The sequence below is a fragment of the Poecilia mexicana genome, unplaced genomic scaffold (genome assembly GCF_051168715.1).
Source record: "Poecilia mexicana isolate PSO_F unplaced genomic scaffold, ASM5116871v1 scaffold_6, whole genome shotgun sequence".
Lineage (NCBI taxonomy): Eukaryota > Metazoa > Chordata > Actinopteri > Cyprinodontiformes > Poeciliidae > Poecilia > Poecilia mexicana.
The window spans coordinates 12,491,075-12,506,954 of NW_028263375.1; the positions used below are offsets into that span (position 1 = coordinate 12,491,075).

The window sequence follows — 15,880 nt, forward strand, 5'->3', positions numbered from 1 at the left end:
TATACACTCACCGGTCACTTTCCAGGCTCTGCAGTATCTGTTTTTCTTCACAGCAAAACATATTTTATGCCAACCAGAGTTTCTCCCCAAACAGTCTTGTTGATCTAGGTTAAGACAACATCTGTAATGTTCTAAAAAAAAATACATAAATAAAACATTTAAAAAAAATGTGCATGTAGCTTCATTACTGGTTTCTGAAGCTGGTCATTTAAAAAAAGAAACATTTCAAATTAAATCAGAACTCCACGTGTTGTAAATGTTTATATGACACTTCTATGATTCGTCTCTCACTGCTAGGTATTAAAGTCAATGATATATTCCTCCATAGAAGCAATATGCTGATGGTAATTACAAGCAGAAATGTTACCAAATAGTTTGGCATTTCTTTTCAGGCACTTGAAAACATTCTCATACAGCTTCTTAAGCCCATTTCACCTTGCTGCAAGCCTAAAACCTTTGGGCTTAATGAGCCATCTAGCTGTTTGACCCTGATGATTCACTTCGGATTTAGCTACCACTGAAAACCAATGATTGGGTGAGTGGAGCGTGTTTGTCTGCATCCACACTAGTTGTGCATCCAACAGTCTCTAAGCTCATTACAGTAATCAGGTTAAAAAGAGAGGAACTGGGGAGTGCTTTGCCTACAACTCGTTTCCACTGGACTTCCCCAGTGAGAACCTCTCACCCAAGCTCCGGCAGAGCTGATGGGACCCAGCTCTGCAGATGCCTGTTCCTAATGATCCCCTCCCGCTGATCCTGTTTGTGTGAAACCCACACTGTGGTATTCAGCTGCAGCCATAGAGTCATAATGACCAGCTTGTAATTGTAAATCCCGTCTGAGACACACCTATTCTTCTCTGAGTTTCTGAACGATTTAATTTGGCTCACACTAACTGCAAACAACAAATCATCCTTTTGGCGGTTCACTGTCTTGGTGCATGAATTGAGGCAATCACCATGGATGAAAAAAATTATATATAAATATATATATCAATAGAAATGCATTACAGAAATTACATGGTGCCAGTATTGCTGCTTGGAGGAATATGCTCTGTTCAGTGTCATTGATTCTGCCTAATATATTTTGCTGAGTCACAAAAGCTGTGATTAAGCACTAATAATAGTAGCTGTCCTGCATTTTGTCTCTAATGCTTATTCACTGGTTTGATCCTACATTTCGACTGTAAGTCTCTTGACACTGTGAAATTCCACTGCTTCTACTTTTAATCTGTCCTTATGAGAAACTACAGAACAGTTGAGTAGAAGTTATTCAGACACTGTTTAGCTCATTTGTAGTAGTTACAGCTGGTATATTTAAACACAGAATGAGCGCCTAGACATTTAGGAAGGCTCACTCTCCATCTTAAATGCTGCACATAAAAGGCAGAGACTTTTACATCCTTCAGGATTTTTTTGCATTTGCATTCCTTACGGAAAGAAACAAACTATTTTCTTTCTTATGGATGCTTCTAGTTGGCATAAGCAACCTGTCTTGGAAATTTTTAAGCATTTAAAAAGATTTTAAATGCTTAAAATCTTTTAAGCATTTAAAAGATTTTAAATGCTTAAAAACAACTTCAGATGTTTCAACATCTGAAGTTGAAACTAGCAGATGTAGAACATATAAGCCAGTAAGTCCTTAAAGCTTACATATTATTTGTACAACTTCTTTTAAAAATTTGTGTAGGCTTAATGCTCAGGATAGTCATATTTATTTCAAATAAATAAATAAAAACTTTAAAACTGAGAAAGTTGCTAAAAATGTGACAATGTTATGGTTGCAAACTTGAACATCTCGGCATAACACAATGTACATGCAAGGTCTGTAGATCAAATCTGGATTTCTGATACAACATTTTATATTATGATCTACTTGTTGAGGAAATGCATCAGAGAGAAATGTATTACTTAGAGACTTGGCAAATCAGCCCCCTAATGAGGGATACTGTAATGAGTCCAGTCTTTCTGTAATTTATCAGAGAATTTGCTCATGACAAGTGCTGTAATTCTAGACACAAGCATTCTGGTAGCATGTGGACATCTGTTGCAGTTTCTGCTTCTGCTTTGATCAGCTGATGCTAGGGTCCACAGCTAATTAGTGTGTTTACACAACAATACCAGGAGGACGATGTGGACTTTTCTGAAGCATTATAAAACCTTTCTGGTTCCACTCAATAAAGCATATTTCGCGAGAATTTTCTATTATTTGAAAGCTTTGTGGAATGGCCATTTGGTGTTTAAATTATCATTCTTTTAGGTTTTCCGGATCTACAATAGATCCGGAAAAAAAACAAAATGGTGCAGCTGGGTATGACATCTGCTGTTAGATGTGCCTCCACTTCACTAGAGCTGATTGAGCTTGAAGCAAAAGCCAGGAGTCTTGCATAGCTGTAATTTCCTTAATTTCTCTAGGTTCTGGCTCTAAAGCATTTGCACTTCCAGACAACTTGTGTGGTTCTCTTTACTTGTCCACAGTGGACAATATAGTAAGAATTTCCACATTGTGTTTGTGTCTGTGGTTCATTGGCCAGATGTTTACGAGGCTGATTTAAGTCAGAATTGTTTGTTTCTTGTAATTGAGAACACTTTTGGTTTATGGGTGGAAATCCACTGAGAAGGGTGGGAAAAAAAAAAGATCTCTACACTTGTGCTTATGTTACAACATCAGTGTGATAGATTATATCATGCTACTTTTCAATCATCAGGAATGTATTCATATATTTAAAGGATGTTCAACTCTTTTTAAGAGGATTAAGATGTAAAAAACGGTGTTCAAAGCTTTTAACACTCTTTTGAAAATGTAGACACCCACATTTTCTGCAGCACTCCTGCAGGCAGCCTCTGCATGAAAAACTTTCTGAAGTGTGTGAAGACAAGTTGCTGTATACTTCTCTTCCAGCCAACTTAAACATTTGATTCGCCAGTCCTTGCTGAGAGAAAAACAAAGCTGCAAAGAATCATACAAGAATACCAAACTTGGAATCGACTCTCAAATTCTAATAATGCTTTTTTTTTTCTTTTCTTTTTTTAAACTTTGTGGTATTTCCAGAGTCTGCTCTCATTTTTGTAGTTGTCTTTTTGAATTACATATTTTTTGGAGGATATTTAGCTGAAAACCAATTCATGAATTTGCTACGTAAAATCGTTCCCTCATTAAAAGAGATATTTCACAATTTGTGTTCACAATTTATGAAGGGAAATTTCTGTTGGTTTTTGAGCAGTTAATATCTTATCCGCAATAGATGACTCTTGGCATTTTAATCCACATTACTTGGGCCCAGAGGCTGAGCTAATGCCTCTTACATGGAGTAGTGGTTTGAGTCTAACAGTCCGAGTGAAAATCTACAAACTGCAGCTCTGACAGGTGATGGACTGTGTGAAAATATTTTTCTTAAAAAGAATGCCAGTGATGTCCCATGGACTGTTAGTGTTTCATAATAATCTGTTCATATTGGCTATAGTTTCTGAATATGAGAACCTAAATGTTTCTGCAACTTAGCTTTTCAGGGTTTTTTTTCTAACTAACATTCTCACACTGTGAAGTTTCTTGTTTAAACAAAACGCTTTCTGGTAAGTCATTTACTACACTGAAACTCACTCATCATGTTGTAATTTATAGCGTACCTTGGAGAATGTTTACTTTCTGGGGTTGACATAAAAGGATTTTAAATGCTTATTTATGATTATCCACCAACCCTTCCAATTCAGAGAAAGAAACAGAACAGTTATTAAACTCCGTATACTGAGATATAAGAGTGGAGAATATGAACACAGAAATTAAAAGATGTAAACTGCATAACGACAAAATAAAAAAAATAAAAAACTCTGGTTCGCTTAGAAATTCAACAATATCTTATCTTTTCAGCTTTGATTAAACAATAATACAGATTTATAGTCATATTCAATAAATTACTATGTTAATTTTGACTTGCTTGATTAAAGTATGCTTTGAGAATAACAACCTTTTAAGCAGCTTATACGCTTTTCATGAAGCCTACATTTGTGTTAAAAATATTTTTTAACTAAATAAAAAATCGCCATAGTGAACAAAAATAAAGGCTTGAAACTATACGTGTGTGTAATGTGCTTGTAAAATGTCAATTATTAAATTAACATTTATATGTAAGCACTGCAAGTTCAGGCGTTGAAAGAAGCAAAAAGCATCGCTATTACAATGGCTCGACACATAGAGGTAAGTTGGGCTACATCACAATCATATCGCATCCCGTTGGGAAAGGAATGACACAAGTTTATTGGGTTTTTGGCAAAATAATTAAAAACACTAATTGAAGGCATTTTTGCAGCATAATTTTGATGCTTGAAGCAACAATATCTTACCCCATCTAATTTTCATGAACTCAATATCATACCTCATCTCTTGAGCTTTAGATATTGTTACACCACAAGTAATGAACTAAATCCTACCCTATTGTTGGTGTATTTATAGCAGGTTCCCTGCTACTTGCAAACATAGCAACAGTTAAGAGATTAATTATATACTCATTTCATAAACCTCTGTGATATTTTTGTGATTGGAGTTGTAACAAAGTAGTGGTTGCTTTGGCCCCTCTTGGGTTGGCCGCTGGCTGCATCCTGTGGTACCAGCTAATTTGGATTTTTAATAAAGATGTCAGAAGGGTTAACTATAGCAAGCAAAATATTTATGTCTCCTTTTGACCTTTTAAAAGAACCTCTCTCCAAGCAATCCTGGTCTATCACTTTAAGAATTTGTTTGTACTTTCAGGGGTAAATCCTCTCTCTGATGTATGAATCGGTGGATCAGTTGCTATATTTCAAACAAGTACGTTCTCGCTGGGAATCACTCCACACATGAATGAAGTTCCTTTACCAAAATTCCACTAAAGTGGTAAAGGTGATGTTTTCACAGAGAGGCATTCTCATTTTTCAGTCAAACTGTCAAAGCGAATCAAAGTCGGCCCGATCAATCTCTTTTTCTGCTGAATATTTCCGTGTTCTTGTGACAGAACAGCTATGAGACCTTGTGGATAAAACCAGGATTGAATAGTCATGTACACAGACGAGACAGCCCTTTATATTGTCAAACTTCTCTCTTATTCCCTGTCTGCTTGCCGTTTGAAAGCAAACTTAGCTGATATCCTTATACCTTTGCCAAGTCTATGCCAGACCCAGATTATGACGAATTGTCAGCTTTGACCTGAGGGTAGAGTGGAGGTTGCTGCTGCTGTCCAGACTTATATGTCCAGGAAAAGGTGGGCACAGCAGCAGTCATGGCAACGGTGGGCAGAATTGCTGAGCTGGAAACAATGGGCCGACAACATGGCCTCTCCCTGAACCATTTAACAACATAGTTTTTCCCACTATCAACACACGGGGTTTTATTGTTATAAAAGCCTCTTTGATACTCACGCACCAAAATGTTGGTGCGGATTGACTTTTAAGATGTTCTGCTAAGTTGTGGTTGAGAATCCAATACAAACCTCGCTTAAAGAGCTGGAAGAGTGACCGTACAACATTCTGTCTTGATCCTTCCCGTACAGCGTGCCGCAGGATGTTGAATGTTGATAGAGTCCCTCGGTGTATCATACTTTGGAGCGGAGCCGGCATATGTTCCGTTCCACTGCTCTCGATACTGTAATCAGCATGCGAGTGCTGAGGGTCAGCCAGCCGCTGGAGTGTGAGAGCGAGGCTCAGCAAGAGATCGGAATCACCTGATTTGGAAGAAATGACATTCCAGGCGGCATATACTGAGCCAGAGGTGTGAGAGTGTCGTCCTTTTCTCATTTTCACTGCAGCACGATTCGCTGGGAAGGTTTAAATTAGTGGCGTATGAAAAGTTTGCATTCGAAGTTAAAAGTGTATCTTCCCATGTGATTTTGCTTTGTATGTGAACCTTCACATGATCCCATCCATATTACCCTGCCTTTTCTGTCCTATAACCTCCAACATCAACTGCAATGTGATATATTGTATGGGTTATTAAACCCCATTTTGTTCATTTTTTCAAATTTCTTTTTAATAAGATGATTAATTTAAGCATTCTGTCTCTTTGAGAAAATGGTGCATTTAATCAGAGTTACAGACAGAAACAGGGAATGCTAATGAGAGCAAATCCTGTTCACAGAGTGACCTTACAAGTGACCTTTGTAACTGTGATGCAATGATTTCAAGAGCTTGCTCTGCCTTGTACTTAAATATTTTTCCACCGATTGCTGTCAAACCTGGGAAGTGTCTTCCTGCTACTCTTTAAACCAGGTGTCACCAACTCCAGTCCTCGAGGGCTACCATTCTGTAACTTTTAGATGCATCTCTGCTCAAACACACCTGGATCAAATAAACTGCTCGTTTCCAGCCTATTGCAGAGAGGAATGAATGCTGGTGAGGGAATTCAGACATTTTGGAGCAGAGGTGAATCTAAAAGTTGCAGGATGGTAGCCCTCGAGGACTGGAGTTGGTGACCCCTGCTTTAAACACTCTAATTTACGTCAACTGACATATTTCATCTGGTTTGACTTTGTTGCTGTTTGAAATATTGCTTTTGTGACAGATTTCTGGCCTTTCTTGTGGAGAACAATGCTATATGAAATACCCATGTAAATCAACAAATTGTTTTTTTTCTGATATTACAAATTTGCATAAATGTCCCAGTGACGTGTGCCATTTCACATACTATGATAACATTAACTAACACAGTTTTGTATTCACCAGCTGCCACTTCAACCAAGTGTAAAAGAGATGCACTGATGTCAAGTGCTGAGTTTGTCAAACTGAATACACACCACATTGTCACTTGTCAACTCGCAAACAAATTCGACAACTATGATGATGGGGGACTTTGCTAATTATTTACATTAAGTATGTGGTGTAGTTGCCAGTGATTCACCAGATGGATTTTTTTCTGTAATACGCTATAGATGTGTTATTGTTAGATAACAGAGATGAAACTACACAATATCTTCTGTTTCAGAGAAAGTCAAGTCATCCCATAACCATCAGGGATTTGGTGCAACATAAAGGCATTGAGTCACAAAGGTGAATAGATTAATGATGCACTTGTAGGTTTTGTTGATGATCTCCAGCCTATTCCAATTTTCTCTTTTGAAAAAAAAAAAATTAAACAGAATTCAAATATGTTTTTCTATCCTTTCTGCCAAGAGTTGTTGTCATTTATTTCTGTTAAGAAATAAACAGAAGAAATGTGAGAGAAGAAATGCTTTAGGAAGATTTAATATTCCACGATTATCTTAAAAAAAATCACTAAGTTGTCTGTCTGAGCTGACTTTAGCATGACTAGCACAGTTAACATTTGTAGCTGGTCCAACATGCAAATAGTTTTCTGTTTTGAATTTGGGTTGCTCTTTGACATTTCTGCTTTAATAAATACCGACTGGGTGTTTTGCCTTTCAAAATGTCTGTGCTAAATAAAATGCAACTGGTAGCAGAAGCCTGTTGTGACTGTCATTGCGATCGCATTATAATTTGGATGTAACAGTAGAGATTTATTGCCTTCCAGTCTGAACACTGAAGTATGTTCAATCTGGAAACACTCAACTTTCCATATGGCATACGGTTAGCAGTAGTTAACAGGCAAACATGTGTGGACTGAGTGGTTAAAGCCGTATGACTAACACCTGCTCGATGCGTGACAGTAATATTACTCAGAAAACAGAGAAGCTGTCGAGATTTTAGCTCTGCAGTAACAGACGCTCATGCCCTTTGTTTCATATCGTACTTCTTTTTGCCGTATGCTGAAAACCAGTTTCATTCAAATTGACAAGGGATTTATAACTACAAGTGTGACTTATCAGGATAATGCAATTGTCATGGGTTGAGTCTTTTCATGACTCATTTTAGATGGCTCTGCATCCACCAGTGCGTGCAATAAAATGTCAACGTGATTTTATTGAGAAGCATATGCAGAAGGCACAGTTAGCCACTCCCTCAGGAATGATTCAGGATCGTCCCAGTCAGTTTGCAGACTGAGTAAGTCATCGACTGCTTGACTAACTGCAGCTGCTGGGTGGAGTGCTCCTCCTCTGTTGGCAGTTTCTGCCTCCATTTATCAGGAAGTCAATCCCTTGGATCTCAATGAAACATTTTGTATTTGAGAACTTTTTTCAGTGCTTGAACAGTAACGATGAATGCATTTGTCTTGAAATATATGTCGCTAAAGCACCTTATTGGCTAATGCACTGAGTACTCTGTAATAAATCATTTACATCCGAAGACTTAACTTCCTACCCTTCCCAAGTAATAGTGAAAGAAATTGGCATTCAAGAATAGAGAACAAGCTGCTGTTCTTTCTTTCTTTCTTTTTTTTTTTTGCTCTGCTTCTCCTGTGGCTCCTTTGAAGCCGTGCTGCAGGAAGCTCTACATCAGTGGATATTTTTAGTGTAAGAGGAGATGTTCTCTTCCTCCTTGCAACAAGGGCAAGATTGATAGATTCTGTCAGTTTCTCTACCCGGGAATTACATTACAACGATGTGTGTCACCCAGGAGGACACCATGTAATCCTCATAGCGGGTCATAACAGGGAACATTCTATATTTTAATTTTAAAAATATGTGCAGAGATATTTACAGTCTTGATTCTAAGAAACCATGATATGTTTTGTATATACACACTCAAAAGCTGCTGGATTAAAAATAACCCAATTGGGATGATTTTGCGACAGACAGAATAAAATCGATTGCTGTAACACAACTGCATTGGATTGTGGGTTTGACAAAACATAGAGATTTTTTTTTTTTTCACCAAATGACTTTAAAAAAAAATACCCCTAACCTGGCTTACTAAGCAAATAATATTTGAATTAATAAAGCCAATTAAATTTATCTTGTAGAAGAAACAGACATTAGGATCACAAAAGTCATAGTTAAAATAATACTCCTTAAAGACCCTTCTATAAACCTACAAAAAAGGGCTGGCCTCCATCTGGTCCATGTGGACCACGCTGAAAGATTTTAAAAATTATGTTAGCAGTGCGGGTCAAACAGTGGTCTGACACAGTAACATCAGCACTACGCATAAAGTTTCTGACGACAGTCTGTCTTTGAAATTGTCATTTTAAGAATAATGGCAGATGAGCTCAGTGTAGTTATTCTTTTTGTTGGCCAAGCAAATGCTCCATATCTCATTGTAAATTATTTGGAGTCATTTACATTTAAACCCTGCGGCTCCCTGGTTATGCCATCACTGCATCATTCCCTTCCCTGGTAAAGCCAGCTTGTCTTTAAAAGTCAGCTGATGTGGGTCTGTAACTACCTCGCAGCACTACGTCGTCATGATGTTTTTTGCTTCTAACTCTATTACTGGACCTATAATTACAAGATTTAAGAACTAAAGAACTTCACTGTAGAACAGTTGACAGCACTGTTACCTCACAGGAAGAAAGAAAGGTTCAACTCTTGCATGGATTATTCATGTTTCCTATATACAGAGATGGATTTTCTCTTAACATGACTTTTAAGCTTAAGCATATGTGTGTGTGCTTCCATGGTTCTCTGTCGTGTGTGTCTCTGTTTCCTGAAATTTGAAAGTAAATAAAGAACTCTGATAAATCTGTCATAATATTATCTACAACTTTTTTATAATAAACATACCAAATTTGTCATTAAATAAGTGTAATAAGAGCTTCTGTGATGTTGTGTCCTAATTTTATTGTCCACATTTAAAGAATCCAAGCTGACCAAAGGACATCTTGCTGTTCTCTTGTGGTATGATGATTACAAGTATGACCTATTAAATACTTTTTTCATGTGCTTGCCATGTGGTAAATTAATTATGCCTCCTCCTCAGATGTATTTATAGAGACCAATCGAAGTCTTCTTTCCATCTAAATTTAGCACAAACCAGATCAAGTGGATCTACAGAAAACAGACGTAGATTTGGAACATACATTTCTCGCTGTATGAATGGGCTGGTGTTTTGCTGGAGTGTAAAATCAGGATGAAGAAATAAGAAATATTTTCTCCTAGAAAGCTTTCTTTAGTGATGCTGCTCTCATCAGTCTTGGAAACTGCTGATGTCACATTTCATCTTGGCCCTCTACTCATACTACAGTACATGCTGTAAATTACACAATAAAAAGAGACCACCAGGCTTAAGAAAATATTGTTCTGTAATGTAATCATATAGAGCTGCTCCCTGCTGCTTTACCGACTATTACATTTGTGCTTCAGAGTTATTTGCAGGTGAGTCACAGCTTGTTAAAATGTAGTAGTTGTCCTTTACGGTACAGTATCTTTGCTCACTGTAGAGCTGCTGTAATATCAACCTATTATCCCAGAGATGCCGTTTTTATATTTACAGTCATAACTCCTGTGAGTAAAATACGAGTTGCTTGCAAATACGAGTTGTTTGAATTCACTGCTATATTATATTTTTTAGGAACGTGTGATAAGCATCTCAGTATAAATTGATATATTAATGAGGAAAGCCTTGCTGGTTTTCAGGTTATCTGAGTTTAATATGCCGACCTTAGTGGTCCTCTAGTGTAGGTCATGGAGGCTTTGTCCTCTAATTAGCCTCTAATTAGCAACTAAGCTGACCTCAATGCTAATGAAACAACAGAACTTGGTTTTTCATTGATGTAAGTTCTCAGTCTGCCAGAGCATGACGATCTGAAATGCTTTTAAAAAAAGGCGATTTGACTTCTTTTCCTGTTTCGCCTGTCATTTATAAATAATTCACATGAGAGGTGTAACATCTTAAGGAAATTACAAAAAAGTCCAGCTCCCTTCTCAAGTACTGTCCCGGATGGTATCAACAGGGACCTGCAGAGATCTTCTGGTGCATGTCAAGAACACAGTGGACTCTCTGAGAGTCCTCTAAGTCTCTTCAGAACGTTTTAACGATGGTTTGTAATGGTAACAGCAGCCTATATCGGTCCTGGCTCCTGTGAAGCCTGGGACTGTGATGTACAAGGATGTGAGCATTCTGCCTCTGTCCTAAGAACACTTGCACCAGGATATTGGTACTCCAAGTAGCTTAATTTATTAAAATACTTTTGACACCACTGCTGCTATGTGCATAGGGTTATTCCACTGCTCAAGGTGAAACAAAAAATATATTACTAAGCATCTGAAATGAAGCTGCAAAGCTCAGGCCAGTGTAGCTCTCTTAAGTGTTTCTACCTCCAAATTGCACATGTATGCTGGCTGGCAGGAGTCTGAGGGGAATTATGTTCTTCAGACTGGTGTTCATACGCTGAACGTGTTTGTCAAAGAGACACCTTGACGTTATACTAAGGTGAAAGAAGAATAAAAATGAGGAAGAGGATTAAAAAGCACTAGCAGCAAGAACTGCTTTTTTTTTTTTATTTAATTATCTTTGCCATATCTTGAACTCAAACATTTAAGTATGACACAAAAAAATAGCATTCATGTGGGAATCTGTAAGGGGAAGAGGAAACCTATTTAAATTATTATACTGGGGAATTCTGCCAATTGAGAGGAAACATCCCAGTGCAGATGTGACACCATGAGCAGAGGTATTGTGACAGGATGACCAAGAAAGCAGCGGGGTCAAATTTGAGACGATTTGTAAGATTGAAAAAGATTGTTTACCTTCACACTGAGATTAGGTTTTTTCCAAATTTGCATCATTTAATTGAAGCTTAAATGTGTTGAAGATCCTGGAGACTACACGGTGGTCTTCTTCCTGTGCGTAGGGGTTCTGACCAACTTGGAATCTTTATTTATTTTTTATTTTTCCAAAGGTTACCGTCTAGCCACTTCAGTTATCCTGTGACAGACCACTGCAGTAAACACCACACTTGGTGATCATGGGATCTGTTCTGCTGCCTGTTCTACACAGCCACTCATTAGAGCTGTTTCCTGTCCAGATGGCTCCTGCCCTGTCTGTTATTCATTGAGTTGTCCATGTTTCGACTCCTCAGCCTGCTATTCTTTGGCCGTTTACATCTCCCGATATTTGGTGCAGTAAACTCATGACTCTTTTTTTCTTATGTATCAGTAAAAGTCAGAAATGATCAAATTATCTTCTAAAAAGCAGCATCTTGATGTCAAACGTGTAATACGATATAATAATATAATGCCACAGAGAAACACAAGAACGCTGTCTCTTGCGAGAGAGCAGAACTAATGAAGTTGCTCGATGGAGTGTTTGCATGTGGATCCTGGAGCTTCTCACACTAATGTAAGATCAGGGATTATCATTATCCCCCTGGGATTTTTTTTGTGGAGATTTCTACAATCTTCATGGAGGGAAACAAGTTATACTGGAAAAAGTACTGTGACTTTTGTATAAACCCAGAGTAATTTTAAACGGCTCTCATCAAAAGTGATGTTTGCTTTTCTGATTGAGATGAACTTTTCAGCAACTACTCTCAGCAGTTTGTGTGTTTAGCGCTGGATGGAGTAGCTATCAGACATTATGTGCGTGTCTGTAAGGCATACTCTGTTGTCAGTTTTGGGTCCAGTAACTGCTCGTCATCAAGAGACATCTGTAAAACGACAGGATGACGAAAACTCTGTGGGGCTTCGCTACCAGCTTGTTTGGATGGGAGTTCATGCAGCGTCATTACCTCCTCTCCTTTGTGTGCCTCTGTCTGTTTCATTGAAACAGGGGAAGACAGAAAGCCTCAGCTATGACAGAGGACCATTCACAAGAAAATGCACTTTTCAGACTTTCTCTGGTATGACCCGGAAGGGGGCCTGTGGATGAGAGGAGAATCTTGTTGGCAAAAAAAAAAAAAAAAATGTAGTTGAGTTTTGAACTGTTTGTGTGATTTGAACTTTTGCCCGTGTATCCAACTCACAAAGGAATTCATTTTTGTCCTCAAGGGACATTTTTTTTCATTCTCAGTAACACAAGGAAATCAATGTGGTTAGTACTAGAGATGGATTGATCAGTTTGGTGGGTAATGTTTCCATATCCACCTTTTAAAACTCTAACTTTTCAATATTAGATTTGAAAATCCTGGTTTCAAACTTAATTAATCAGCACTTTGTATGTTTTTCTTTTGCGCTGCTGTTGTTGTTGCTATGAGCGGTAATTTCTAATTTACGTTAGGGCAAAGACAAATGTACCTCTCGTGCAGGAGAGAAGTTGATGTTAATCAGTTTAGCTGACAAAGTCATAATGGAGATGAAAGGTTTTGGTACTTGAATATCTTTATCTACAGTTATGCCTAGATGGTGCATAAAATTGTGAGAATATGATTTGAGATCAATTTAAAACTATATGAGACAGTGTCTATAGGTGGCCCATATATCTCTGTGATCTATATTTCTGTGAGGAAGGCAAGGTCAAGGATGTGAATGAGAGGGGGTGGGGGGAAGCCTTCACTGTAACTGTCTCTTTCCCTTTTTTTGAGCAAGGATCCCAGAATGCCTGAATTGATTTCAGCCTAATGGCTGCACATGATAAAACACAACCAGATTTGCCTCACTGTGAAGTCTTTTGGAGCCCTGCACAAACCAGGAAAACACCAGCTAAGCAGCAGCTGAATTTACTTCAAACCTCCTGTTTTTTTCTGGCGGATTATGCGGATTTGCATGTTTTATCCATTATTCTGCTCAAGCTGCATATTTTAATTTTTTTTTTTGTTCAGGTATTTTTACATACTCAGTTAAATCTACATATAAGCAGAAAATCTTCATCCTCTTTTACTCTGCAAACATCTAAAGAATGATGATCTGCTGCTGCATCTATACTGCAGACACACGTTCAGTTTGACAAGTAAAAATCTCCCAAAGGAGATAATTGCGATGATTTGCTCTGTGCTTTGTGGTAGTGTATTTTGCCTCTGAGACCTTCCTATCACACTTTTAAGCCTGATTGCTTCAACAGTCAACATTTTCATAATGTCTCGAGAAATAACTACCAAAACACAAACCAATTATTTAGAACATCAGCCTAGTGAAAGAGACTTTACACGCTCTAAATCTCACGTCGTGCTTTCTGCCTCTGTCTTTTCCAGGTGTGTAGGCTGGTGAGGCCATTACACTAACCCACCAAGATGGTGGCCCTGTCATTAAAGATTTGTGTGCGCCAGTGCAATGTGGTAAAAACGATGCAGTTTGAACCCTCCACCCCTGTGTATGATGCCTGCAGGATAATCAGAGAGAGAGTTCCAGAAGCCCAATCCGGACAAGGTTAGACAATGCCTTGCGAATCTAATTTTCATGATGGAAAACTATTGCCACCAACATTTGCATGCTCTCTGTCTCTCCGTGTCCCAGCCTCCGATTATGGCCTGTTCCTGTCTGACGACGATCCCAGGAAAGGAATCTGGCTCGAGTCGGGGAGAACCCTGGATTACTACATGCTGCGAAACGGAGTAAGATTACATCATATAGTCCAGGGCGGAGATCTGTCAGTGTCACTTCACATTTCTTGAAGTGATTTGTATTTTTCTAGTGGGAGCTGAAATATTTATGCCTTTCCACTTGCTAGAATCAAATGCACTTTACAGTCGGGAGGGATTTAACAGAGCTCTAGATGTCATCCCGCTTCCCCTCCTGTTTTTCTCAGGATGTCTTGGAATACAAGAAGAAACAAAGGCCGCAAAAGATCAAAATGCTGGACGGTGCCGTTAAAACCATCATGGTCGACGATTCAAAAACAGTCGGCGAGCTCCTTGTCACAATATGCAGTAGAATAGGTGAGTGCATTTATCATGAGTTCTGTAAAAGTATTATGTCGTACGAAATGATAATTACTGGTGCCTTACTTTATCTTGCCACTTATTCTTGAGGAGCAGGATTTGTTAATCGCATAAAGCACTTTTGTTTGCATGTTAAATCCAAATTAGGTTTTGTTTAGAGTAAAGTAGACGTGACTTATCAAGCTCAAACAAGCTTCCCTTTGATAAATACTTAAGTGCTCCCCTGAATGTTCAAACCTTGCCGTGTTCCATAACAGAGGATTGTCCCCTAAGCTCTATACGTCATGTCTAATAGGCTACTTCAGAGCCTAATTAGGTGAGGAAGAGAAGGATGTATATCTGGCAGAAAGCTTTATTGGAAAATGTTTGTTTAGATGAGGGCTTTCTGCTTGGCTTCTTCCCTGCCTCTCATTGTGTTTTATTTTGCTGGCTTAGTACCAGCTTTCCTTCACTTTCCGCAGCAAAATGAAGAAGGGGAGAATAAGAGAGTGAAGTTGAACTATGAGGGTGTTTCTCTATCAGTGTAGTAATTTTTGAAGAATTATTTTTTTTTTAAGTGTAGTGTTGTCTGAGAGTGTTTGCTTAATTTTGCAGGAATTACCAACTATGAGGAATATTCGCTGATACAGGAAGTTCCAGAAGACAAGAAGGAAGAGAGTACAGGAACGCTGAAGAAAGACAGGACCCTACTACTACGAGATGAAAGAAAAATGGAAAAACTAAAAGCCAAACTGCACACGGATGACGACTGTAAGTTTCACGTTCCAGACGGTAGTAGCATTTTATATGGCCGATATGACTCACTGCCCAGGGTGGCATGGATTTCAGGGTGACACACAAATTCAAAAAGTGAAAAAGTCATCTGTGTATTTGCTCCTCAAATTGATTTTTTTTGTTGCTTATTAACATATTCTGTCGATTGTGAGTGGGCACCATCTCGTGCTACGTGCTGTTGGTAAATATGACTGTCATTGCTGGCTAATGGTGTTTAAATATTCCTGTTCCCGTTGAGGTTCTGATTCACAGCTTTCTGTTTCACTTTAAATACATTTAATCTGGGTTTCGTATAGTCAGTTCAAAACCTAAGGTTATAAGACTAATCTAGCTTCTAATGGATTACTTTACAGGGACACAAAGAATCTTCAAAAAACGGAGAGCTTGGATTATTCTAAGCTCGGTTGTTTTATTCTAAACAAACGAGGACTTCCCGTTTAGTTTTGAGTTTCACAAATAAAATAAAGGTTTACTAACTCTCAAACGGTGCTTTAA

The 15,880-nt window shown here is 38.3% G+C and overlaps 1 protein-coding gene across 1 annotated transcript in view; it reads left to right on the plus strand.

Annotated features, from left to right (window-relative positions):
* tln2b (talin 2b) overlaps nucleotides 1-15,880 on the plus strand; it is a 101,038-nt gene that overhangs the window by 21,481 nt on the left and 63,677 nt on the right. Inside the window, exons 2-5 of the mRNA XM_015012634.2 lie at nucleotides 13,925-14,099; nucleotides 14,187-14,284; nucleotides 14,479-14,608; nucleotides 15,206-15,361. Of these exons, the coding sequence (XP_014868120.2) occupies nucleotides 13,964-14,099; nucleotides 14,187-14,284; nucleotides 14,479-14,608; nucleotides 15,206-15,361 (520 nt within the window). The 5' untranslated portion in view covers nucleotides 13,925-13,963. The remainder of the gene's footprint in view (nucleotides 1-13,924; nucleotides 14,100-14,186; nucleotides 14,285-14,478; nucleotides 14,609-15,205; nucleotides 15,362-15,880) is intronic.